A 26,292-nucleotide genomic window follows, 5' to 3' on the forward strand; every position below is an offset into this window, starting at 1 on the left:
AACATTAGAAGTCATGAGAATTATGCAAGTATTTCTGCTGCATGAAACCTCCATTGTGAGAAGGAATATGCTTGAGATTAAAGATCAGATTGCTGGGATGCAGCCATGTTGTATTTGTTGACATTATACAATCATTTTGCTGCCAATCCAACTATATTAAACATCTTTATCACTTTATAACTCTTTCTGTAAATTATAGTTTTGTGTCAGCATATTTATCCCTTTTTCTCTTTCCTAACTCTACTCCACTAGTTTATGTAATATTCCTTTCCATTTCTCACCTCTTATGCTTTTTCTTTGTTTGAAGGAAGTGGAATTTCATGAATATTCAGTAAAAATCTTATTACTTTTTGATCAAGTCTAAGTTCTTATTTGCTAGTTTATCTTTTTCTCTATGAGAGCTCCTCATTATATGTTTAAATCATCATGTCTTAGTTACTTAAGATCGACTATAAACATCTTTTCAAGTCATTAATTTCATATAAAATAATATCTTTAGTTAAATTAATAAGAAGATCAGATGCTAGAATACTTTTTGTGCCATCATTGCTGTGTTTTGCTTATGGAAACTTGCTTTGGAGGCAGATGATGTCTGCTACAGTAGTCTGCATCTGGGCATCAGTTCAGTTCTGTGTGCTGCACATCATAGCCTATGATATTTCATTCTCAAGTAGATGATAGTGAACTGACACTACTGAAGAATGGTGGAATTGTTGTTGCTCTTTGAACAGGCAAAACAAAACTGTTCAAAAGAGAATGAAAGGTAATGCTTTCTTTGTGGAGGCTGTCTTTTTTTTTTGGGGAGGGGGATGTTTCATCACCCTGTTGAGAGTCTCCAGTAGAACACTAACTATTATATCTTCTAATCCAACTTAATTTTATGGTAATAATTTAATATATCCACCGAAATTAAAAATGTAAGAAGATTTGCAATTGAAACTATGTTTTAGGACAAGCAGAGAGAGAGAGAGAGGCTTTTCGATCGAAAAACAAATGTGAAACTCACAAAAAAAATTATGAAAAATATTTAAAACAATAAATGTGTATGTTAAAGAGGAAAAATATATTTTGGGAGAATAGAGAAGAATAATCATGTTTCTTTGTGATGCTTCATCATCTCGTGGCAAGCATAGTGGCTCTGCAATCCAAAAACAAATGAGGAACTCATTAGAAAAATATTTGAAACATAGTGGTGTAAATTATCGATATTAATAAAGGGTATAATAAAGGATGAATATCTCTTGGAAGACATACTATAAAATTAAAATAATACTTAAAGAAATTAGCATGGTCTTTGTGTAAAGGTGACATACACAAATTAAGAAAAGGTGCCATTTTTTTTACTACTCTATGAAATACTTGTAGGTAGGTTTTATGGTAAATATAGAGCTTTCCAGTTGAAAAATAAATGAGAAATTTATTAAAAATAATATTTGAAATATAATCTCATATCGGTGAATAATGGAAGGATATCGATGTTAATAAATGTGCATATTAACATCTTATTAACATCTCTTTGGAGGTATCCGATAAAATTTGATCAATACAAAAGAGATTAGCATGGCCTCATGACAACACACAAATCGCGAAATAATCAAAATATTTTCTACTGCTATAGAGAATACTTGTTTGTAAGTAGGTTTATTGACAAGCATAAATCTTCTCAATTAAATGAAAAATATGATCTCACAAAGGCACGCATAGAGCTTGCTAATTGAGAAACAAATAAGACCTCTCACAAAATTATTAGAAAAAAAATCAGCAATATAGTCTCAAATGAAAAAAAAATATTTGAAATATAGTACCATATAGTATTATTAGAGAAAATTTAATTTTTTTTCTACTATGCCGAATAATACCATGGAGACAAATAATGCAAGGATGTTGACACTTAACAAGTATAAAGCTTTACAATTGAAAAACAAATGAGAATTCATAAAAATATTAAAAATAAATAAAATATAATCCCATATTGATGAATGATGAAACGATGTTGATGTTAATAAGCATGCATGTTAAAATAGTTCAATGTTCCCTATGCAAGAATAACATGCGAAAATTGTGAAATGGTTTAATTTTTTTTACTACTCTGTGAAATGGTTTAAATTGTGAAATGGATGTTAACATGCAAAGATGTATTTGATAAGCTAAAAGGAGACAGCATGAAGTATAAGAGGTGGTCGTGCATAGACCATCCACAAATGGCATCCAGACAAATGATGCACATGAGGAATAAAGCAACACATAGTATGCACAAGGATTCTCTTATACATAGCAAGAAAGTAACATCGCAGAAAGAAGCCATTCTTTTCCACAACCATTGAAAATCCTGAAAGCCATGCAGAAGGTTCACGGCACCAAAGATTTGTAATTACAGTATGCAGACAATCTCCGAGAGGTCCCATTCAACTAAAATCAAAACCCGATGCAAATTAACACTTTTGAAATCACTTGATGATAGAAATATTCAAATATCATGTTTAAGTGCCATGAATGGAGAACAGTTCAAAACAACTGGCACATCAGAATAGCATGCATGTGCATTCAGATTCTGTGTCAAACGATAGTTTTTAGATTTTAGTTGGTAAAGAATATTGGCAGAGTGATAAAAAAGCAATTAATGTTTTATCATCTATTACTTCCCATTAATCTATATTTATCAAAGGACATTTCACACTGAAAGAAACAAGAACACATTTAGACTTGGCTATCCATGGACTAGAAATACAATATAGTGATACATAAGAAAGCTATATCAAATGTTAAAAGTTTCATACATGAAATCATGGGAGCCTGTACTCTTTGGGTTGCAGTTTTGCAGCTTTTTCTGTCTTCATTTCAAATGTTTCTTTTTGGCAAAGGATGCTAATATTTGAACCCATCACGGTTACAGATGATGCAGGATACTTTATAGCCTTCACTTGCTTGCTGGTGGTGTCATTAGTCTGTATTCTGCATGCATTTGAAGGCCTATGGAAGTTTCGATATACACTTATTGAGACAAGAAAAAAAAACTAAAAATTTCATCTGCATTGTAACAAATTGTTCCCAGGAACAGAATGTGAATAATGATTTGTTAAATTTAATCTTCTCATCTGTTACGTCTCACATCTATAGTATGTATACATTATCTAAATTTTGCAATGACTTAAAAAAAATATCAATCAAGCTGGAATAGAATGTGCCATGATTTACTATATATCACTTTACTCTATCCAAGAAAAAATATACACAAAATAACAAATAGGCATTTAAACTGCAGCTAAGTAAGCATTAAAATCACAACACTTCAGTGGATGATGAAACTAATCCAAAAGTAACAAAACAAATTCAATTTTTTATTCTGGCTGGAAAAGTTGGCCACTTCCATGGGCAAGGCAAGCTCATGAATTTAGCTTTAAAACTATGTTCATCGTATCCAATCTCTTGATGGATTATTTCCCAGAGATTGTGTCTTAAATCTTGGACAATTCAATCTCCGGGTTGGCCACCCAACAAGTCGACCTTTTTGAAAACATCTCTGAATCATCTAATATCATTATAGATCTGGCCTGCTGTTCGAACATCTTAACACTTGTATTTTCCATTTACCAATTCCCTTTTTTGTTAACTGGTATGCACAGTCCCCAGATTTCATACATTATACCTACATCAAACAGAAATCTTAGTCTGAAACATTACCTTCTTCTACCCTTCATGCCCAAATCATGCAACATTTACTTTCGTATGAATTTTTATGTCTTGAAGAAAATGTAAAAGAGACTTGCTATTGAATATCAACACTTCTCAGCTGTTAAAAACACTCAATCAGCAATCTATATGCATATACCAATAATTATAACAACTGCACCAGATTACCTTCAAATCCCATACTGTCCATTTTGGCACCAGCTAATTTTGTCAGTTAGTGCTTTTAAAGAGGTGGATTCTATTTCGTCACAATCATCCATCATCAAAGTCACCAATCACACTGCAGGAATAATCAAGGATAATTTAATTTCTAGATCAGACAAGCAATAAGTTCTTTTATTAAATTTGAGTCATGCCAGTGGACCACCAGTTCCTCAGGTACCATGCTGCTCTGCTCATGTGCACTATCATGACAAATTGAGAAAAGCTCGAGAGACTGCATTGCCAAACCAGAACTCATGAGGGAACATGCTTGTGCTGACAAAGCTGGCACAACATGTCATCTCAATAAACTGTTACTTCATGTGTTTTAGCACAGATAATAGTACCATCAGCAGTATAATATATCCTATTGGTTTGGAGACTGCAAAAAATACACAATAAGGATTCAAATGGGTCTCCAAATCACTTTTTTTTATAAGAGTTATGCATCTGCTATGAGTCTTTTGCCTTTTTACCTAACGGTTGCTCCTCAAGAATTAATGTGTCTCATAAAAGAAAGCATCCACCTTCATATCAACTAGAACTTCAAAATTTTCTTTTTTAATTTAGATCTTCAATTACTCTTGGGCATATTATGCTAGTTTAAGTTCCATTTTCAGGAATCTGGCATATCAAAGGTACTGTGCATCTATAAAACTTAACTAGCAGGTTAAACAATTTTAATAGCCGAATAAGCAAGGCACTTACATTCAATAGTTCTCTGCCACAGGTCTAGAAGGGAAAAGTCGTAGAAGAAAAGTCATTAAAGACCACAGGCAAACAACACCAAGGATTTGGAGAACGGCTAGCATGGAAATGAATGCGCTACTTCTTTCCATTACTGCAGTGTTCGTAGACGATCCTCTCATTAGAAACAATAACCTTTCTATAAAATGTGCACCCTTGTTCAACTGATACAGTCTATATACCTGCAATATAAAATCAGTCCAAGTACTAGAATTTGAATCGGAAAAGGACTTCAAGACAGGATCATAACCGATACCTCAAAGATTATTGGCAATACAGGCCAACAAGATGAATTACGTCTGTCGAGGTGTGTCTCAAATGCATATTGTGCAGCACAACCCATCAGAAATGGAGCAACGGCAACCACAGCAGGGAGACCAATCACTGGCCAAACAACATAGGCCGCAAGAAGAGGAGCAAACACCTTGAAACCCATGGTGAAGAAAGCCGAGGAAAGGTAGCCTCTGAGGCCGGTGATAAGGCTCCATCTTTTCGGGCTGAAGTCAAGATATGGGCGTTGGACATGATCAGTTACTGACAGAAATGCAGCAAGCCCGACATAGAATATGGCCTCTGAAGACAATGAGGCGACAATTTCTGCAGAAAATAGTTATATTCTTCAGGAAAAAATAACAAAAACAAAGTGGCCTTTATACATTAGGAAAGACTAAAATTGACATAGTTAAGCATGATGTTTTTTTTTCTTGTTGAAATAATTCTAATCTTATTGGTTTCTAACGTTCAATTTAATTGATACTTGTAACACTGCCCAAAGAATTTAATTGATCAAGTACTAAGTTATTGCCAAGAACAACGATATGTACCTGCAAGGATCTCATCTCGTAGAACCGACTCGATAACGTTGCCGAGAAAAAATTGTGGAACCACGAGCGAAGATATCAGCGCTAGAGGACCTAAAATCCACACGAGCGATCCTGTGCCGTCCTTGAAGGGGGAAGAAACCAGCTTCCTCTCTTCCACCATCTGGTGAGTCAATCCGCAGAAAGACACAGAACCCGACTTCCCACGAAAGGGGTCAAAGCTGCCCCTCGCGTGAGACCCAGACCGGAGGACCGCGTCGAAATCCCTCGCGCTAACCAAGGATCCAACGTTCGAATCAACACTGGACGGATTCGCCTCTTTTACCGCGCCGTTGGAGTTCTCTGAATCGGGCAAATAGGCTAACACCTTGCCCGGCAGAATCGATCGACCTTTCAGAAATCAACCGAAGCAACATCAAGATGTCATTTTTCTTTGAGATTCGGTCGACGGAGGAGAGAGAATTTACCTGTGGATGCGTTCCGGAAGCGGAAACTGCGGCCGTACCATCGAAGGTTAACAGGAGGAAGCTGCATCCAAAAAGTCCAAAAGGGTCAGGAGCATGTGGGGTTAGGGTTTTAGGGGGAGGTTTTGCATTCTCAGAGTCGCGATGGCGGGACGAGATCTTACGACGGCGGAAGGGCCGGAGAGGCTTCTGCGACGGGGGCAGAAGGGAGGAGTAGAGGAGGGAGGCGAGAGTTGGAGAAGGCGGCGGTGAACGCAGCAAACGGACTGTAGCCCCGTCGTCATCTCCTCCGGATGCGGTGGTCGCTGGGAAATCCAAAAACCCCGTGGCCTACTACTACTACTACTACACGAAACCCTCATCGGATAAAAAGTAACATGATTTTACAATATTATATTATGTTAATATTAATACTGTATTTCTAAAAGTATCGAAAAGAATCTACAACTTATTTTGAGAAATTCTCGTATAACTTTTTTAAATAAATATTTTAACAATATTTTAACTATTTTAAGAAAACAATATTTTCATCTATCCCAGAGTGCTTTATAAAAATTTTTCAAAGTTAGAAATTTATTTTTGAGAATTTATCCAACTTTATATATATATATATATATATATATATATAGTATTTTTTCTAAAAATATCTTTATTTTAGATATTTTCTAAATAATTACTCTTTTATTTTAGATATCCTAGAAAACTATCTAAATTACACCTCATTCACCCTTTGTTGGTGAACAAATGTACCGTGGCCGATGAATCAGCACGGCTTAGTCCACGGGTCAATGTCGAGAGTCTTCTGCCGGTTGAGCTGGATGCCGAGGTCGATCGGGCCCTCACGACGGGGTGCTAATCAGCGTTCCTTGGTGTGCTGATCCGGGCGCTATGTACGCTGTGCTGCGTCTCTCCTTCTCCGGGGTGGTTGGTAGCTCATCTTCGTGAGATGATCGTATTTTCCTATAAAAATAGCCCTCGTCGGGATCACGAGGCCCCTCCGACGAGCAAATCAGTGAAGTGATCAATTGATTTTTCTCCCCCCTCTCTCCCCTTTTCCTTGATCAGGTCGGGGGTATTTATACCTGCGTGTGGAAATTAGTCGGGCCCTGATCCGACATGGCCATTGACTCTGGGGGCGGAACAATCTCTCTGACGAGGTGACGTCTTCGGGGGTGCTTAAGCGACGTCAGATGGCACTGCCCTAACAGTAAACGACATCGCCCCCAGCTCTTGGGATGGTCAGGTCGCACCGTTGGAACTTGACATGACATGCACCCCGCTGTCACGGACAAACTTCTAAACAAGGTGTTTGATGTAATGCTTATGTATGTCCGTGTCGTTTGGCATGTTCATGCCTTGTACAGAATGTAAAGGGGCAGTCGAAGGCTTATAAGTCCCATTTTAGTTGGGTTGGTGGCCTCTTTAGGCTTGTAAATAAAGGTTGTGTCATGTGGACACGTGCGAGAGCTTTTCGGTCTGTAATGGACCATTTTACCCTTTGTTGTGCCACTGTTCAGAGCTTGTAAAGTCTGTTTGTAATTTGCTTTGTCTATGAAGTGTTTTTCGGACATGTTTGCTTGTGGATCCCGTTTGAGGCGTTCTCTTTAACCCGTTCTCTCTTTTGTTGGTCCTAAGGGACAATGGGAGGCTTCGGGGAGGCTGACCTTTGTGGACGGACGCGCAAGGGTGCCGCACGACTTAGGCAAAACCAGCTAAGTCCGTGTCATATGGTATCAGAGCGGGACAAGCACTCATAGAAACACTTGACATGCAAACGTGGGGGACCTAGCGGGGCTGCGTTGAGGGCAGTCAGCAACGCGCGACCGTTTGAGGGAAAACGGGCATGGAGATGTAGGGAAAAGAGTCGCTCAGAGGAGCGGGCATCTGAAATTGGCATTCAGAGGAATGGCCAACCCTTCGCGCAAGAGGCACCACGAGAACAGGCAAGCTTGGAAGAATTTGGAGCACACAAAGGTTGGGATGGCTGAGTTTGAGCTACGGCTCAACGTTGACAACTATACTTGATGGTGCTATAGGCAAGCGAGGCGCTTGGCAAGAATGAGACCATGCAAGGTGGAATGAGTTGCGCAACGACCAAAAGAGTTATGCAAAGCTCACAGAGGTGAGGGGAATTGCTAACTCGAAGAATTTGGTACTCATGCATGGGCTTGTATGCGGACGACGGAATGTTCGTGGCCATCCCAAGGCGACCGAGACTCGGCGCCATGGAGCATTGAAACTTTCTCTTTGGCAAGCGTAGGATACGTCCGTAGGAGGCTGAAGTGTGCAATGAGTTCAGCATGTTGCTAGGCCTTGAGGGGTGCAGTGGGGGTTGTATTGACGTGGAGTCGCAATCTAGCAAGTGCGTTTGCAGGAGGCAGAACAATGCACAGTTTGTTCAGCAGATCGGAGTAGTCCAAGGGGATGGTGGTCTCCGAAATGAAGAGAGATGTTGCTCCAACGGGATAGTTATCCAGGAGGGATAAGTCCCGGCTCTCCAGAGGGAGAATCATGTGAGACGGACCTCACATGTTGAGGAGGAGTACCTCACAAACAACAACTCCACGAAGCTCGATGGACTGAGCAAGCGGTAAGGAGTTGTCGCATGATCTCGCTCGAGAGAATGCATTGGTGGATGCATTGCGAGATCAAGTGGGGGAAGCAACTTAAATGAAGGCACACTTGGAGTCGATGTGGAGATCGGACTCAAGGGAGGGCTGACCTGTGGAATGGTGGGCACGAGGGCCACCATCGACTCAATGCGAAAACGAGGAGCGGAGCAACTTGGGCGTAACTTGGTGAAGTACCCAAGCCGCATGAAGGGAGCCAGCAGAGAAGTTGGAACATGGAGCAGAAGCACAGTGCTTTCCTTAGACAGAGGTCAAAGACATGAACTCTTGCAGAGGCAAGAGTAGGATCATGTTGTTCGATGGGTCCTTCATTCTGACGGAGCGGACTCATCTTGCATGGTGCCAAAGACGAAGGGAGCTTCGGGGCACATGCACCTTATCTCGGAGGAGCATTTGATGGAGGAACTAAGGCGACTCAATTTGCGGAGGCGAAGTTGAGTTCAGAAGGCCTTAGCACGGGGCAAGAGGACGCAGAGGCGGGTACTCTTGAAGAATATGCCACAGTGTTGTCATTCAAGTTGCCATGAAAGAAGCGGTGCGCAGCGGAGATTGTGCTGGTAGGGGCAGAGGCCCAGGATCCAAACAATGGTGCACAAATTACAGTGAAGTCGGTGGACTTCGGGAGCTACTAGGCGACGGACTGTCCTAGAGCGGTGCTTCATCTAGGTGTGACCCAAGAGTGGGTGGATGAAGGTCGATTGCCAAAGGAGCGAACAAAATCGAAGGTGGAGGAGACCCTGCGATGTATTGGCAGAGGCCACACATGGAGGGTTCACAATTCGAGTTTATTCCACAAGGATCAGAATGCAATGGAGATGTCACCAGGAGGCGACATGGTGCAGCGGATCGTGGTGGGACAGTTCGTGGCAATGCGATACACACGACAGAGTCCCGGGAGGGACTAGATCATATGGAGGTATGATCGGGAGCTACTGGGAGCTCCACTTCGGTGAACAACACGACGGCAAGAAGGGCTATCGATTCAAGGAGTGAAGGTCATGGTACCGCAGAGGCGGGTCTTCCGTGCGTGCATCGAATTTTGCATCGGACGAAAACCTTGGTCATCAGCATATGGGGGCTGTGTTCCACTAAGGGAAAAGTTCGAATGCAAGTACCAGTGAGTTCCATGGGAGGGACTTGATCATGCAGAGGTATGATCGAAGCAGCTGGAGAGTTGGACTGCTCCAGAGCTCATATTCGCTTAAGGGAGCCCGACAAGTCAGAGGACAAGGTCGAGTAAGCGAACGTTGCTACCAAGGAAGCTAAGGAGAACAGAATCGGTGCAAACTCTACAACGTGATGGCAGAGGCCATGCATGGGAGTTGCAGTCTGTCTTTCCATCGACAAAACGGACTGCTTGGAAAACATAGAGGTGTTGAAGCAGGGGGTTGAAAGGGGCGAGGAAGCGACGACGAGTCCAGAGGGACTTAGCTACCCAAAATCAAGCATCAGTTAGAATGGAGGTGGACTCAGAGGAGTGTCACAGAGACATATCTACTGATTGTGAAGAAAAGGGATTCAGAGGCGAGGCGACGGATAGTAGCGCCATGGGCATGGCAGCGCCATGGTACCGCAGAGGCGGGACTTTCGTGAAAGTCATTGATCCCTTGCTCTCACGGAGGGAGAGCGCTTGGTCGTGAAAGGGGCCGAGGAGGTGGAGCATGCAGAGGCAATCTCCAAGTACCGAGACAAGGCTGAAGGGCAGAGGCCAAGAAACTTCATAAGACCGGTGTCAACAAGTTTCTCATCAAGATAGCCGTAAGTGAAGGACTTCGGGTCATGCAAGAGTGCACGACCAAGGAACGAAGCAAGCAGTACGCGGTGCTGTACCTTTGCTACTCAGTGTAGTAGGCGGTAGGGTTGATGGAGAAGACGGTACAATCCCAGAGGCGACCTCATCTATCAGAGAATTACACCAAGTTGGGGTGAAAACTTCCTGCATTCCAGAAGTTCAATGGCATTGAGAAGGTGAATCACAGTAGCTAACTCAACGCAAGGAGTGCAAACACTTCAAGTGCTTCAGAAGTGTGAGCAAAGAGCAGGCGAAGACCAGTAACCAGCTCGATGCATGAAGTACAACCTCGAGGAGGCGGGCGAAGTCAAGTAACCTTTGCCTTCTCAACTCTTAAGAGAATGGGCGAAACCGAGTACCCCAGTTCTCTTATCTATCTAGCAGAGGAGCTCTGCACAAGTTCAAAGACCCTTCGAAGATAATGGAAGACAATAGTTGTCAAATCCTCACCAACGGTGATCAGTGCTACTGAGAGTAGATTGTCCGCCTCATTTCCCAACGAAATACCAATCGAAAGCGGAAGTGATGCGAACCTACTTGGATGTGACAACTAACTGAAAGAAGAGTCAATGAGCAGATTTTGTGGAGGAAGGACCCAAAACTTCAGAAGTTTGCGAGGCGATGCTCGTTAAAGCTCCAACAAGCATCCACCCAGTTCAAGCAGCATGTGGAAATTTTGAGAGACTGGCGCAGTAAGGATGGTCTTTTTCCTTCATTTGGGGGATCCGTAAGAATCAACACAACTCAGCCAACCCCACACCAGAGTCAAGAGTCATTGGTGAGTTGAAGCAGCATGGCGGATCAAAGGTTCGACTACTCAGAAACAGCAGCGGAGAGCAGCTGGGAGCCAGGAGGCGCATTGCAGCTAGAGCAGAAGATTGAAGACTCAGCAAAGGTGAAGAGTTGCAGTGTTCACAAAGGCTTCGACGAGGACGTCGAAGGGGTAAGTGGGGGAGAATGTCACGGACAAACTTCTAAACAAGGTGTTTGATGTAATGCTTATTTATGTCCGTGTCGTTTGACATGTTCATGCCTTGTACAGAATGTAAAGGGGCAGCCGAAGGCTTATAAGTCCCATTTTAGTTGGGTTGGTGGCCTCTTTAGGCTTGTAAATAAAGGTTGTGTCATGTGGACACGTGCGAGAGCTTTTCGGTCTGTAATGGACCATTTTACCCTTTGTTGTGCCACTATTCAGAGCTTGTAAAGTCTGTTTGTAATTTGCTTTGTCTATGAAGTGTTTTTCGGACATGTTTGCTTGTGGATCCCGTTTGAGGCGTTCTCTTTAACCCGTTCTCTCTTTTGTTGGTCCTAAGGGACAATGGGAGGCTTCGGGGAGGCTGACCTTTGCGGACGGACGCGCAAGGGTGCCGCACGACTTAGGCAAAACCAGCTAAGTCCGTGTCACCGCGGGAGGCGTACGGTGTTGCGTCGGTCTGCAATATTTGTCGGTGGTTCACATAGGGCCAAAAACATGTCTTATCACCCTTCTTACATTATTATCATCATATTCACCATCACCCTGCATTTTGCATCGTCTCCCTTTCTCTCAGCCTTGCTAGAGCTATTGCTCACAATCCTCATGCAAGAAAAGACGGGTGCATAAGAATCATTATTACCCTCACAATCATTGTCGAAACTATTGCTGGTAACCCTCACACTAGAAAAAAGAAAAGTACAAGAACTATCATCGATCCTATGCTCCACGGATTTGTCTGATTCAACCATAATGCTGTATTTTATCACTGACGAGTGAATTGTATATATTGACTTGAGCAAACCAAAATAAGGCATCTCCAAGAAGCATAACTTAGCATCAAATCTTCTCCACAGGCATCAAAGTATAAAAGGCTGCAGTATGTTTCAGTACATTGTGATCAGGTCAGACTGTGAGAGACACATGCAGATCTGCGTTTGCATGGCAGTTTGATCGCAGTGTAGAGTGGACAAGAGGATAATCAAACTAGTTGTAAGCCTGCTGCTGTTCTTGAGCTACCCTCACATCTTCCTCACCATCGAGAGTCCTGTCACCATCATCATCATCATCATCAAGGGCAAGAGAAGGCATCATCGAGCCATCTGCTGGGCTCACCGTCCTTCTCCATGGCCGGTTGCGAACGGAGGTGGGACTGGAGAACGGTCACCAGCCGGTTGACGCGCTTCCGGTGGCGGATCCTGCTGAGCACGACGTCCTTGTCGAGGGACCGCCGCTCCGCGCCGTCTCCTGCGTCCGGACCCTTGAGGTAGAGGGAGTTGCTGACGGGGCTTCGGGCCACCTCCATGGTCTGGTTCTCGTCGCCGGAGGAGGAGGGAGGCTTCTTGGCGACGAAAGCCATGGCTAAACGCTGCTTGAAGCTTCAGCGACAGCGAAATGGAGATACTGATGAGGCTGAGAGGAGGTGGGGTTCATATAGAGCTGGGGTGGGGCAAAACCAGGTTCGGGAGGACATGGTTTCTTCTTCTCGTCTCTATTTCTTCTCTTCATCGGTTTGCCTTCAATTGTTTTATGGATTTTGGAAAACGATCCCACATGCATCCACCCAAAATTGCTCTTAGATGAACTAAATTTTGGAAAACGACCTCACAAGCATTCACCCATGAATGAAATTGATATTAGTGAACGATCTCACATGAATGAATTAAATTGCTATTAGATGAACTAACTAACTATGTGTTGGTTGGTGTAATGCTTATCGATTTTAATGAATTATGGATTTAAATATAAATTTAAACGAAAAGATGGCTACAGAACTTGAAATGTTAAACGTGGATTGAATATACTTTTAAATCAGATTTAGACACTCTTTAATTAAATTTAAAATAAATTCAAATGAAAAATTATAATTAGTTAATTTCAGTATATTCAAAAATAGTAAACACATTATTTTTTTTTCAATTTGGGATGATATTGCGTCGTTTTTTAATTTAAAAATATGTAATGTGATAAAATCAAGTTAAAATATTTTTAAAACAAGTGTGAATAGAAAATTAGATTATCCTGAGGGTTAATTACGTATTATCTATAATATTCGTTGCTTCAATAAAATTTTTTAACGTTATATAGGGATCTTAATGTTTCACTTTTATAAGTATAAAAATAAATTTTGAAGGGATAAAAATTGGAATATTAAAAGTAACTGATTATAAAAGATAATTTATAATTAACCTCTGAATTTAGTGTGATTAAGAGGTTAGTCAAATCAGATGGATCTAGTACTTCCGGCCAAGTAATGCTTTGAGATTCGTGCACTGTAGGATGCGATTACCCACCTTCTAATCCTCATCACGTACCCATTGCATTCGATCACATCCACATTCAGATTCCACATGTCTTCATCAAGATCCGTCGAACACGACTTTTACAGCCGGCAGGACTAAACTATTGATAGCTACACGCAAAATTTCATAAGACCTGCGGAATGTTGCATGCATATATATGCGCCTGCAGAATAAGTAATTTCCGTATTTTTACGACTAAATTTATTTGGACATATATAAATTATTGTAAAATATATTAAAATATGCATATATGTTCACTGTAGTTATTCTCTATTAATTGAAACATTAACTGAAACATTTAGAGACATTTTAAATATTATATATTTATATATTTTTAAATTGGAATTATCTGATGTTAACTTCAATTAGCTGTGGTTGACATGAGATTTTGGATGAGTCCAACTCTTTGACCAATTTGGGTTGGTCAAAGCGCTCAGCCTGATAACTTAGCAGCGGAGCCAACTAAATCCGTCCACGTGTTCGTCTCTGTGTGTGCTTCGTTCCAGGACCGAGTGACGGACTTGCCGCGTGTCCGTCCGGCCACAAACAGAGGACAGGAGGAGGAAGCAAAACCAGCAGCTACCGACTCTCCTGCGCTGCCAAACCAATGGGAACCAGGTGGGAATTGTCGCCCCAATCCGAGGGCGCGGCCGAAGCGTCATACTTGCCCGTCGCCTCCGTTTAGAGACGGCAATCGATGCCCACAGTTCCTTGATGGCGTTCTGTTTCCATCCTTCCCCCTCTTTGATTGAGATTTCAGCAATATTAACTTGTGGCTCGTTCAGAAATGGATCTTTATCATCTGCAGCTATGTTGCTTTAGGAGAGATTTAGCAGTGGATGCGATGTTCCTGCTTTGCTGCTGAGAGAGAGAGAGAGAGAGAGAGAGAGAGAGAGAGAGAGAGATGGATGTGTTTAGGGAGTCGTCATCCTAATTGCTTCAGTCGACCTATCCATATCAAAAATCTAATCAATCTATTCATGACTGTTTAGCCAATTTGTACCTCAGGTGTTGGTCAACTTGATCACTTTGGGTGCTTTGCTGATTTGGTCATGTCGGTTGCTTGGTCGACTTGGCCACCTCGAGTGTTGATCGATCTAGCCAACTTATGCATTGGCCGGCTTAACCACCTTGAGTTTTGGCTAACCTAGTTGCACTGGGTGTTAGCCAACCTAGTCACCTCAAGTGCTAGTCAATATGGCCATCTTGGGCATTGACCGACCTAGTAGCATCAGGCATTGGTCAACCAAGTCACTAAGTGTTGGTTGACCCGACCACCTTGCGCATTTGATCGATTTGCCTACATCGAACATCGATCAGTCTGCTTGCATTTGGCATCAATCAAGCTACCCACAATAGGCGCTTGGTCGACCTATCCATATTGAGAAAGTGAGCTCTATGTTAGAGATGCCAATGCTTATAAAGAATGTGTTAGCCACCAATTTGCTTTTCATCCGCAGGCATGTTGAATGCCTTAGATGCTCTCATTCGCGAAGGATGTATCATGTGCTAAAGATGCTTATGTGTGCGAAAGATACATTGGTTCTTGGGATTTTTTTTTTTTGTCTATAGAGGATACATCGCACGTAAGAGACTCTTATGCCCGTGAAGGATACATCGAATATTGGGATGCTTTGGACTATTTTAGTCATGCTATCATCGAAAGGAGCACTTTAGGTCATTTTGATCATATTGTTATTAAAATGAGTGCTTCGAGACGTGTCGGCAACACTACTGTAAAAGAAAGTACTTTAGGCTATGTCGATCGTACTATTGATAGTCTTCGGGTTATGTTGATTGTACTAACATCATATATAACATTTCGAGTTGTGCTAACCATCCTAACGTTGTAGATAGTGCTTTAGGTTGTGCTGATCATGTTGTCCTCATATAAACTACTTCGGGCCATTTCGGGGTTGTGCTGATCGTAGGGAGTACTTCGGGCCATTTCAACCATGCTTCGGGTGTGTCAGCCACACTTCGGGTCATATCGATTATTCTTCAAGCTATGCCAATTATGCCATGAGTTGGGGGTGACACACTCTTGCTAGTGTGCTCTTTTAAGCAAGTGAGCAAGATAATGTTCTTGTGACATAGGACCTCTTTCTAGTGATAAAATGATAGAAATGATGTAGGCGATGTGTGAATTAGCTCAACTCAGTTTGGGTTCATATGCGTAAGAAGTCTGATGTGGTCAATAGGATAGCTCCAATACTCACTTGGGGGTTGAGACATACTCGGATATATACTTTGTAGTCGATATATATAAAGATCGAGATTGGATCAAATTCTCGATGTGATTTCTTAGGTATATGCTTTGTAGTCGATATACATAAAGATCGAGCTTGGATCATATTCTTGATATGATTTCTCTTACACTTAATTCAGTAGCCAATAAAGGTAAAGTAATTGTAGTTAATAGTTACTTACCTAGATTGTTGTGGCCTAGTGGTCATTTTATAGTAGGTTTACCCTGGGGAAAATTCTCATAGGATTTATCTATTATCTTGCTTATGCTGGCTATCTACCATATGTCTGAGCCTTTGTTGGTAGAAATATTTCCCCTATTAGACCAACACATTGCTAATTGATCTCCTCTTCCTCATTTTGGATGTAAATTCTAGAATTTTACATGCAGAAAGAATACGTTCAATAGGAGGCAAGTATTCCATCACGAGCATTATCTTTTTAGGTGTAAGATTACAAGTGATGTTGTTAGATCATTGAAGATTATATATGCCGAATATTTTGAAGCTGATACATGTCTCAAATGCTTGTTCTAAATGCTGAAGCAGTCTACAAGAATTGGCAGAGTGGTTTCAAAGACAGAGCAATCTTATGATTGCTGCAACAATTTGCTCTTCGTGGCATGGCTTAGAACTGGGAAGCTAAGAAGAGAAGCCTCTCTCCCTTTCTCGTCACTATGCCCTTCTCCACACTCAGGCCTGAACTCCCAGGAGAAGAGAAGATGTCGTGGCGTTCGCCCCGCAGCTTGTCGAGCTCCCCACTGCATATCTCCATCAAGCTCCACATGGCGAAGTCACTACCTGTTCTGCTAGAAATAACAAGATGAGGACTTCTTGAATGAGACTGCAGAAGCCTCTTGAACGGGATGTTCCCTTCTTTTCATTCCCTTAAAATTTTCTTTTCCTTATACTTTATTATTGACATGAAGCTCGAAGGAATTGACTTCTGCTGCTGCTGAGGCTCGACTGCAAGCATGATGCGAGGAGGCAGCAGCAGCAGCCATGACATACCCATAGTAATTGTCCACTGAATCAAGAACTTGCCTTACCCTTTTGATCTACTAATCCCATGGTTCTTAAAGCCCGCGGACTAATCAAATAAATGCTGGATTGGAAGTTGAACGGGAAAGATCTTTTTCTTAATATCTTAGGAACATTTCTTCTACTTAGATGTGAAATGTTTCAGAGTCTTGTCAGAATGATCTACACAGTCTCACCCTAAATTATCCAGAGACCAGACTTTACAGGCACATAACTCACCGGTTGTGTTTGGCTCTCCTGCAGATTCTCGACAGCGAGAGTTCATCATCTTCCAAGCAAAACTTGAACACCACCAAAACAAGTTATCTCAGTACCATCAGGATCTCTTTCTCCTTTTTCTTCCAGATTTCTTTAAATGATCAAGCTATATAATTCACAAGCATTTTAGAAGCGTCATGGCTTCCTAAGGAGATTTCAAGGTCAGGCATCTTGGTATGTGCAGCACCAATGGAGTTTGGCACCAGGTTTAGCCGTTGTTCCTGTGACTGGGTAAGTGCTCGTGGTTGATCTTCCACCAGTGCCTGCTCACAGGTGAAGAAAGGTCAGATCTTTTTTGTTGGATCAAAGAAAAAATATGAATGGTGCATCAGTGATAGATATGTGGTGAAACATGATCAGATTTCATCCTATAACACTTTGGGTGTCTGTTCTTTTGCAGACATTCTTGTTTTCTGTTTACTCTTCAAAAATAGAAAAAAAGCACTTTTAGATATCCTTTAAGTGTTTAAAAATAGTGTATTTGTCCATATATTATGAAATTGCTTGTTTTGAATGAATATAGACACATAATTAGTGCTGAAGAATATGATGTATAGAAATCTCTACCTTTCTCCAGGAAACCAGCTATGCCACCAAGTTCAAGTACATTATTTCTTGAGTTTCCCCTCTAACAACAGTAAGATATACTGAACATTTTCAGTGTATGTGTGTGTATATATACAGTTAAATGCTTGTAAGAGATGGAAGAAGAAAGCAGAAAACAGAAATATATCAAGATGATCAAGGATATTCCACTAAAATGTAGGATGCAAGCAGTGACAGGCACAATAATTATCCATGTCCTATTCAATGGCTTCATCAATCTAAATTCACCCTTATACTTTCTTCTCATACTATCCATTGAAACTACAAATTCAAGGTTTTATATCAGCTGAAAATTTGTAGGAGTGCTGCAACTCTAGGTAAAATAAGTATCAGATCCAGCTCCTACTTAGATGTTTTATTGTCTTCCTTGAAACTTAAATTATCCTCTTGTGTCATCAATGTCAGCACAAGGGAACCAGAAGTGTTGTCTGCATACCTGGTAGTCATTGCTTAGCAAATCATCACTTCTGAAGAAGGGATATGCCAATCCATTTTGTTTGATTGATGGGTTCCAAGCATGCCTCTCTGCAGATGGATACATCTCTCTGCACACAAGATGGACAATGAAATCAGAAATTTATTGGGCAACAAAATGATATGGTGTGTCAACATTAGATGTGATATATATGTTTGTTGCTATGGACAGATATAGATCCAGTTTCAGCAGCAACAGTGTTGCACAGTTCTCACTGTTCCAGCCACATCACCCTTTCACAAAGTTACAAACTGATTTGGTTGTCTTTTGTCATTGTTTGTAGCCTACAGTCATGAACCTTCAATCCAAATGGGACAGGGGCAATCTGACATCCTAAGGACCTCATAAATAAGAAATAAGTGAGACATAGCAATCAAAATATGTACCTTTGAAGGATCAGAGGCAAGATAGAACAATAATGTCATGAAAAATGAGGAGATGTGTGTGTCCAAACACTTCCAAGAATTATCCAAATGAAGTTGTCCTGCCTAAAAGAATAAAACCTCAAGTATAATAAGCAAGTGATAGAAAAAACTAGGCTGAATACTTGTGGCTTCCTTGGCAATGTTAGGCCCAAGTGTAAGTGGTGACTAATTAGAAAGGATTACCAGATGTGTGACACAATGTGCAAAACCTTTTCTATCCCTTCTGTAGCAATTCTTGGGACCCTTCTCTTCCTCATCTTGGAGTTCCTACATGGGACAAGATCACCTAAATGTTAAGGATTTTATGTTGCATCATACACTTTTTTGCTTACTGCAGTCATTTTTCCTTTTTCATTTTTTGTCTGACAAAAGCTACTTGTTTAGGGATTTTCTGACAAAAGTCCTTGAGCAACTTTTCCTTCTTCATGGACTGAGTCATATAACTATGTTGGCAAGAAGGTGAGATTAGGCAACAGCACATGATCTAGTGATGCTTTCATCAACCAGTGGTTTCCCTTAATTCATTCAAATTCAAACATTTTCTGGATCTGGTTATAAGAACAATGTCTTATACAATTAAACAATGCCATTACACCTAGTAAATGCCTGGAAGCAACCTCCATGTGTGCAAGACAAGAACAGTAGGCACAAATCCAGTGGTCAAACACATGAAACCCTTGTGTTCCTTTGTCCTTAAATCACCACAACCTCAGTAAAAGAATACAGGGACAGCTGGATCAAGACTACTTGGTTTGACCACAGCTATCTATCAACTAATAACTACAGAGACAAATCATTATTAAGTGATCTACAGAACAAGATGACACCCCCAGTTCATCTCTAACTTGTTTCAAGCAGCATCAATTCACCATTTCAAGGTGGCAAAATGGTATCCACCACATGCATGGGCATTCAATGGGAAGGTGAATAGACTGATGCAGAAAGGAGCATCTGGAAGAATTAGACTGACCTAGGAGATTTGACCTGTGTGGTTGGTGGGGTTGGTGTGCTGAGGGAATGATAAGATGAAGTGATCTCACTCCCAGCTTTATCACATGGCAGTCCTCCCTCCACTTCCTCCATCCCTGTCCTCTGGCTAATGCCCATATCTGCCTGACCTTGACCTGCAAACCATTTCACCCACCACTGAGATCCAAATGGATGTGCTTCTCGGTACAGCAGACTAATAAATCAAGCAAGAAAAGGCCAAGCCATGGCCGGGTGATGGTATCGGCGTCCCTTATAGAACAAACACCAAAGACATTTTGGTGGAGGAGGCTTTCTGTGTTGGAGAAGGAATATCCATGTACCTGCCTCTCCTCTGTCAGTGCTCTTCACTGTTCTGTACATCTGCATCGACATGCACATGAAGACTATTAATGTAATGCAACCAAAGGAAGGATCCAAAAGGTCACCATGCTAAGATTAATTACTTCAATAGATGCCAGTTTGTCCTTTGCACTTGGATGCATGTCGTGAACCCAACACAAAACCCTAATCCTACTAGAATTACCAGGAGTTGTGCAGGAAATTTAGGGAATATGAGATCGACAAGCAGCTATTTTCTGTGGTTAGTTCTGTACCTGCAGATGGCTCTTTACATGAGCAAGTGTGAGATCCTTGACGTTCATCAGCTCCAATACTGATTTTGGCGTCGCTCCTGCGTGCCAAAATGACTCGAGCAGGATGATGTTATCACTCTTGAGCATGACAAGAACAATGTCTACTATAGTGAAAGCTGGAGTTGGGATGCTCACTCTCGTGGCCGCCGAGGAGCTTCACCGCATGAACGAAATGTGCGTGTAAGGTGGACGTCCACCTCATTCTCGGAGCCCTAACGCTCCTCTTCCCTCCATGGGCCGACCTCGAACTCCGCTTAAATCCACAGATCTGAGGACGATGAAGCTTCTCATGGTGATTGCTGAGACTTGACCCTGGTGACTGGAGCCCTAGGCTCAACCTCGGTTCAGCATGGTTTAACTCCCCGCCGTGGTCATTCTGCAAGAAGGCTTGATCGTGTCCCATGTCGCCCTCGCTGCTACCAGAGATCGTACCTGCCTCCCCCCCAAAAGCCCCCATCATCGAAGCTCCGTCGACGGAGACCGATGGTGGACTGATGTGGAGTGAGAGATCAGGATTGATGGTTGACATTTGAGCTCGATGAGGCAGAAGGTGGAAGATCGGGATCAGCAATATGTAAAGAGTTTCCCCGCTGAGAATTAACTCCTAAATGAAGAGCAGCTTCTTGGAAGAAAGAAGGGCTGGAAAGAGAGCCAGAGGTGGTGGAGTAGAGTGAGCGATGAGAAGGAAATCGAGTGGGAGTACTGGGATAAATAGAAGCTTTTTTCCGTGATTATTAGGTCATGAGTGGGTTATGATTTCCAGGGGTACAATGTTCGAAGACTATATAACAAAGAAACTAGAGAGAGAGAGAACAAGACAGTGAGAAGGCAGGCCTGGAGATAGGAGAATGGCAAATAATAAATGCTGCAGCATCGCGGGAAGAGGTGCAGCCATAATTGCAGGATTCCCAGATTGCTAGGCACGAAAAGAAAGATACTGACCCAGAGGAAGAAAGAGAGAGAGGTGTATTGCCTAGAGAGAGAATGCAATATCTCTTTCCTCTTCCATGAAAACGAAGGGAAGAATGGCTTTAGGTATAAATGGAGATGGATAAAGAGAGAGAGAGAGAGAGAGAGAGAGAGAGAGAGAGAGAGAGATGTCCTGGAATATGAGAAGAACAGGAGAACAGTTCATTTGACATCAACAGATAGTGACCTAATTTGCCCACTATCTCTCCGATGGTGCGGTTCCTGAGTTGGAATCTGGTGGAGCGATTGGAAGATTGCCAGCAAGGTGAACAGTAAATAGACACAAGTAAATCAAAGAAGACAGCACCACCGGGCACGTCAGATGTTGGCAGTGCATAAACAATTCTGTATATTAGGACTTCCAAGTTCTTCATGTTCAGCAAATTCCTGTGGCATATATCATCATCCTGAGCTAGATGTACTCATTACTAATATATATATACTGCAGTGGAGCTCTCCCCCACGCACGCGTTGAATGCATGCCATTCCTGTGCTGGACACATGTACGTGTGGGATTAGGGGAAGAGGAGGAGGTCGCTCGCCACGGCCGACGCCGGGTTGGGATGCCCGGCGACACCGGAGCCGAGCCTCCACGTGCATGGATCTGGGCCGATCTGGGCCCTAAGTTCGACCACTCGACGGCTAGCATTTGTCGTCGTCCCTTCCCCGTCTTCCCCTTCTCCGGTATTCCCTCCTCCTGTCCATGGATGTATTCTCGAGCCCCTCGAGAACCACGTGGCGCCCACTCAGCGATCCACGCTGCTCCCACGTGCCCATGTCACGTGACACAGGGAAACCCTAATCCCTGCATAACTTTGATCATGACAGACTTTCCCATCTCTCTCCTTGATGTAGACAGTGCAATTATTGGATTGGATCCGATTAGAACGGGGCGTAGATCGAGCTTTTGACCTGAATCGCATTGAAGAATACTTTGGAGAAGCACTACACCTGCCATGCAATGGAAGCTTTTGGCTGCTCCATCGAAGCACTACACCTGCCATCGAACAGCAGCAGAGCTGTGACCAGAACTGGAGTTCAATGCCAGCATATATTGCACTCGTTGAACTTTTTATCTCTTGGTAAGTCTGGTCCCCAAGAATCACAAAGTAAAACATAGTTTGTTTGGGTGAGAAACAAATGGAAGCTTGTTCTCTACAACATTCACAGGCTGTGGTAATCTCTCTCCTCTAATACTTTAAAGAGGCAATCCCTGTGACTCCTCAAGAGCAAGCTAATGGAATGATCTTGTCTTCTCTGAGTCTCACTCCTTTTTCTCTCAGTTCAGTACTCCAATAGGACCACCGAGTCTCGTGTCCGTCGAGCTCAGAAGCACTCAATAATTGAGCTCAAAAGCTTGCCTCCTTTCTTACTCCACCCCCCCCCTACCCTTTTCCTTTCTCTTCGAGGAACGAGAGCCACACACCATTTTCCTGCCTCAAACTTAGCCCCCAAAAGCCACATGTTACGTAGAAGTCATACACCCTAGAGACGAAAGGAATACACTGTAAAGATACTCATCTTTGCTGAAGGTTAGAAACAAAGGAACGTGCGTTCATGTTCATGCCAATCTGTCGCCTCGAAGGTTGAATCAGTATTATTAATCGATTTGTAGGAGCATATTGTTCTTGTGGCTGTGATGTCGCCTTTGGATGGAGTTGGTGTCGCTGCACCTTCCACAGGTATGGCAACCCATATGGCATGGATGGATATGAACCGAGTCCTGCACTTGGTTGTGAAACCGCAAGAGAGCTTGCATTTCAAGATCTTTCTCTTGTAGATTGTGATCTCTGTGCTCTTTCTTTACTTGGGGAGCATCTGTGTTTGAAAGAATTATAAGTAACAATCAATCAATTGTTTGTTGTCACATCTTGTGTCCATCAACCTCTACTGGTGAAACGCATTACTTATAGGGGATTGTGGCAGAAGATACTGTGTGGGAATCTTTGTCTGCATCGTAATATAAGGAGATGGCGACGATCCGAAGCTTCTCCTGCAGGAAATGGAAATATATATGCGGTGGTGTTGAAGGCCTCCAAAGAGAGATGACAGAAAAGACAGTGAGTGATATTGGAACGAGATGCGTTTTCCAAGGTGTAGAGGACGAACTGCGACACATAGTCCGATTGACGGAGGACGTTCACGTAGGATGAGAACGATGTTGTCGCTTTATGATTCGTGCGCGTTGGAATCTCGAGCGCCGTGAATGATGTTGTTGGCCGTTGATCGTTCCATCATTTTACCCTCGAGTGTTGTCGATGAATGGGCCTTAGTCGTCGAGGTTTGACCCATGAGGCCCATGGATCGGTCACAGACTCCGGGTTGAGGCCTATTAAATTAATATAAGGCCTCTCTAGTCAGATCCGGATCGTCCAAAGCTCATGTTTCCCGTATCGGATCATATCATCCGCAATCTTAAAGCACCCTGGATCTGGATCACCCGTCGTCTCGCTCCTTTCGAAAACCCTAAACGTTCGACGCGGCTACTGTTCTTCTATCTCCAAATGGCGTGGCGCGGATCGATCTCTGGATCGCTGCTCGCTGCCGCGCGGTCCTACTCCCCCCGATCGCCGCATGCGGTTCGCCGACTTCCCTGTCCGCCCGTCGCCGGCCCCCGCCTCCAGCGCCGCCGCCTCCCCCTCTCCCCTCCCCGGTAAAAACTTTTAGCCAAAAGGTCTTCGCTTTTTCCGGTTCTTTTTTGATCCCGGTGGTTCGTTTATTTCTCCATAGATCTCTGGGAGAATTAGGGTGCGCGCAGTCCTTCCTTCCACTTTACAGCGTGGTGGCCGCCCCTCGTCTCACCTCCCACCTGTCGGTCAGCGCGAGGGCATGCTGTGAGCTCTCTCAGGGTACCTTCCGTCGCACTTGTCAAGATCGCTAGTTAGTCCTCTCGCTGTCAAGTATGCCAAGTTCTTGTGAAAAGATGGAACTTTTTTCTTGGCTCAATAATGATCATGGCATGATGAGATCTCTGGTTTAATTACTAGGGTTTTAACTATTTTTCTTGATTCTCTATTCTGCGTTCTTTTGTTTTCTCTCTTTTGAGTTTTGGTTGATACGAGGAAATTGGAATTGAGATTTGATAGGGAAAAATGGAAAAGATGGTTGATGCAGAAGAGATGGCGTCGTTCAGTGGGAATCGCGGTGTAAGCCGATGTAGGTCTCCTCTTTTCCCAATTGATCTTCCCACGGTAGATGATCAGGAGAGCTATTTTAGAAAACTTGGATGATCATCTAATAACTTTTAAGTAATAGTACTGCCATTTGATCATTAAATCACTTGAAGAAAACAAATACTACCCTCTGATCATTAAGTGTTGCCTTTTCTTTTTATATGGATACATGTATTCTTACTACATTTTGAATGTGAAATGTTGACTTGATGGTTTCTTAATTCTTCTCTCATGCATTGTATTAGTTCGTTATGGCTTGATTACATAATAGACATCTTTTATGGTTTATCTACTTATACTGGAATTAATTTTACTAGTTTCTTTTTATATCCCTCGGACGGCTTTTGAGATGACATCTCCCGAATGAACATGTTGCATCACTATGCCACACCTTTCTGGAGTAGTTGCTCATAACCATCGTTTTCTAAATACTTTGTTAGGGATATATGCTGATCTTTCGTTCATTGAAACTTCGGTCTTGGCTGTTTCAGAGAAATATTGGATGCAAATCTACCAACCAGTCCTTTTATACTATTGCCTAATGTAAGGCTGAAAAGTTTGTACACTTCTGTGAACGTCGGACAGAAGATCCATAGACCAAAAAATTTCATGCATAATGCTACAATTTTGAGAAACAAAGAAGCAAATATGTACACAAGTTTCTCCAATTTAGAGAATATAGTAGGAGAATATGGCAAGGAATATAGCAATGATATGGTAAGAGGCTAGTACTAGATGAGTGGTAGGAAGGAAGAAATGATGGCTAATTGCTTAGAAAATCTTGATCTGTATCAATCAGATTCATTAACACTGTGTTTTGACAGTTAGGCAAACCCCGTTATAGTCAAACAACAAAAGTTTTTTCAGAAATCAGAGGACTCAAATTTTTATGACTCTTTATCTATGTTTGTCATGAATGTTCCTATGGAGAAAATTCTAGACCAATCTATCTAAATGTACCAACAGTAGTTCATCTTTGACCAGTGAGATGGGACCTACTGACATCTTGTATTTTTTTTATACGATAGTTGACAGAAATTTGCAAACATTATCTCTTACAGGAGTTCGCCCCTTGAGTGAAGAAGATTTAAATTCTGACTTTGTAGGTTGCATCCATGCCTTCAGTCTAAGGATTAAGTTTTAACTCTTGCACAAAACTATATTTACATCCTGATAGAATTGGTCACTTAAAACATGTTATAATGTCTGCAGGTACCTGAAGGAATTAGGATCGCCGCATGGTTGGTAAACGAAGGATTCTTGATAGGGGTTGTATGAGAACCTGCTCATGCATTAACCGAAAGATTTGGAGAAACTTTAAATGGTCTCTTTGCTTGTGTCGATGCAAGAATAAGTGCGACTTTTGCTTCTGATGAACAGCTGCTGGGGAAATTATGCTTCGCTGGTTTAAGTGGCGCATTCTTTCTTCAACTGGTGTTACAGTTATATGCAGTGTGCACAACCCAACTTGATGCTGGTTGCTGCCCTTATTATTAGTTGTCAGCTGCTATCCTCCAAACAATTCCACTGCAATTCATGTAACATAACATTGTGCTCATTTTCACTGTCAGTAGCAACCTGCAATAGTTTACTTTCTAAAGGCCAGCTGATATGGATCCTTTTGCCATTGAGTAGCGTTCAAATCTTGTCTGGTATCATGAACTCCCAACAATTTTGTTTGAACCAACAGTGGCAAGCACCTTTGTGAGTATTTTTCTTGTGGAGATTGTATAGGGGTACAAACTTCCTGACTGTAGGGAGGTGGTTTGTGCTGACTAATAAGAAAAGGTTAAGATTGATCTCTTGAATTATTTGCATGGAGGAGACTCCACCATCATTATGTAACACCAACAAAG

At 42.2% G+C, this 26,292-nt stretch overlaps 3 protein-coding genes and 1 non-coding gene across 24 annotated transcripts; 2 read left to right on the top strand and 2 right to left on the bottom strand.

The window, feature by feature from the left end:
* The first annotated feature begins 1,236 nt into the window (after positions 1-1,236).
* Positions 1,237-1,340, top strand: LOC135611486 (U6 spliceosomal RNA). The gene has a single exon (XR_010486613.1). It is a non-coding gene; the product is annotated as a U6 spliceosomal RNA (small nuclear RNA).
* Positions 1,341-2,677: 1,337 nt separating this feature from the next.
* Positions 2,678-6,266, bottom strand: LOC103982930 (uncharacterized). 12 transcript variants are annotated; one of them, XR_671535.2, is made up of 8 exons: positions 6,088-6,266; positions 5,927-5,987; positions 5,463-5,849; positions 4,895-5,235; positions 4,600-4,820; positions 4,058-4,126; positions 3,859-3,970; positions 2,678-2,952 (listed from the first exon to the last, which is right to left on the bottom strand). XR_671535.2 is itself a non-coding variant. In XM_009400026.2 (6 exons), the coding sequence occupies exons 1-5, from the start codon at positions 6,205-6,207 to the stop codon at positions 4,602-4,604; spliced, it is 1,128 nt and encodes a 375-aa protein (XP_009398301.2). In that variant the 5' UTR covers positions 6,208-6,266; the 3' UTR covers positions 2,678-2,952; positions 4,600-4,601. The 12 variants fall into 12 exon arrangements, 4 of the variants coding, with proteins under 4 accessions (XP_009398301.2, XP_009398302.2, XP_018679927.2 ...); XR_671536.2 differs by having other exon boundaries at positions 2,678-2,970; XR_671537.2 differs by lacking the exon at positions 4,058-4,126.
* Positions 6,267-16,383: 10,117 nt separating this feature from the next.
* On the bottom strand, positions 16,384-21,356 carry LOC103982929 (probable transcription factor KAN4). Of its 5 annotated transcripts, XR_010486377.1 has the most exons (8): positions 20,430-21,356; positions 20,256-20,332; positions 19,983-20,022; positions 19,643-19,796; positions 18,856-18,939; positions 18,634-18,735; positions 18,209-18,317; positions 17,402-17,429 (listed from the first exon to the last, which is right to left on the bottom strand). XR_010486377.1 is itself a non-coding variant. In XM_065105956.1 (7 exons), the coding sequence occupies exons 1-7, from the start codon at positions 20,821-20,823 to the stop codon at positions 17,329-17,331; spliced, it is 936 nt and encodes a 311-aa protein (XP_064962028.1). In that variant the 5' UTR covers positions 20,824-21,353; the 3' UTR covers positions 16,384-17,328. The 5 variants fall into 5 exon arrangements, 2 of the variants coding, with proteins under 2 accessions (XP_064962028.1, XP_009398300.2); XR_010486376.1 differs by lacking the exons at positions 18,634-18,735; positions 18,856-18,939 and adding an exon at positions 16,384-16,668 and having other exon boundaries at positions 17,128-17,429; positions 20,430-21,347; XR_010486375.1 differs by lacking the exons at positions 18,634-18,735; positions 18,856-18,939 and adding an exon at positions 16,384-16,673 and having other exon boundaries at positions 17,128-17,429; positions 20,430-21,347.
* Positions 21,357-23,682: 2,326 nt separating this feature from the next.
* On the top strand, positions 23,683-26,063 carry LOC103982928 (uncharacterized). Of its 6 annotated transcripts, XM_065105959.1 has the most exons (4): positions 23,689-23,916; positions 23,994-24,112; positions 24,350-24,419; positions 25,649-26,063. In XM_065105959.1, the coding sequence occupies exons 1-3, from the start codon at positions 23,768-23,770 to the stop codon at positions 24,370-24,372; spliced, it is 291 nt and encodes a 96-aa protein (XP_064962031.1). In that variant the 5' UTR covers positions 23,689-23,767; the 3' UTR covers positions 24,373-24,419; positions 25,649-26,063. The 6 variants fall into 6 exon arrangements, with proteins under 6 accessions (XP_064962029.1, XP_064962030.1, XP_009398294.1 ...); XM_065105957.1 differs by lacking the exon at positions 25,649-26,063 and having other exon boundaries at positions 23,683-23,916; positions 23,994-24,163; positions 24,350-24,412; XM_065105958.1 differs by lacking the exon at positions 25,649-26,063 and having other exon boundaries at positions 23,683-23,916; positions 23,994-24,143; positions 24,350-24,365.
* The last annotated feature ends 229 nt before the right edge of the window (positions 26,064-26,292 follow it).

Source organism: Musa acuminata, chromosome BXJ2-4 (assembly GCF_036884655.1).
Source record: "Musa acuminata AAA Group cultivar baxijiao chromosome BXJ2-4, Cavendish_Baxijiao_AAA, whole genome shotgun sequence".
Taxonomy (NCBI): Eukaryota; Viridiplantae; Streptophyta; class Magnoliopsida; order Zingiberales; family Musaceae; genus Musa; species Musa acuminata.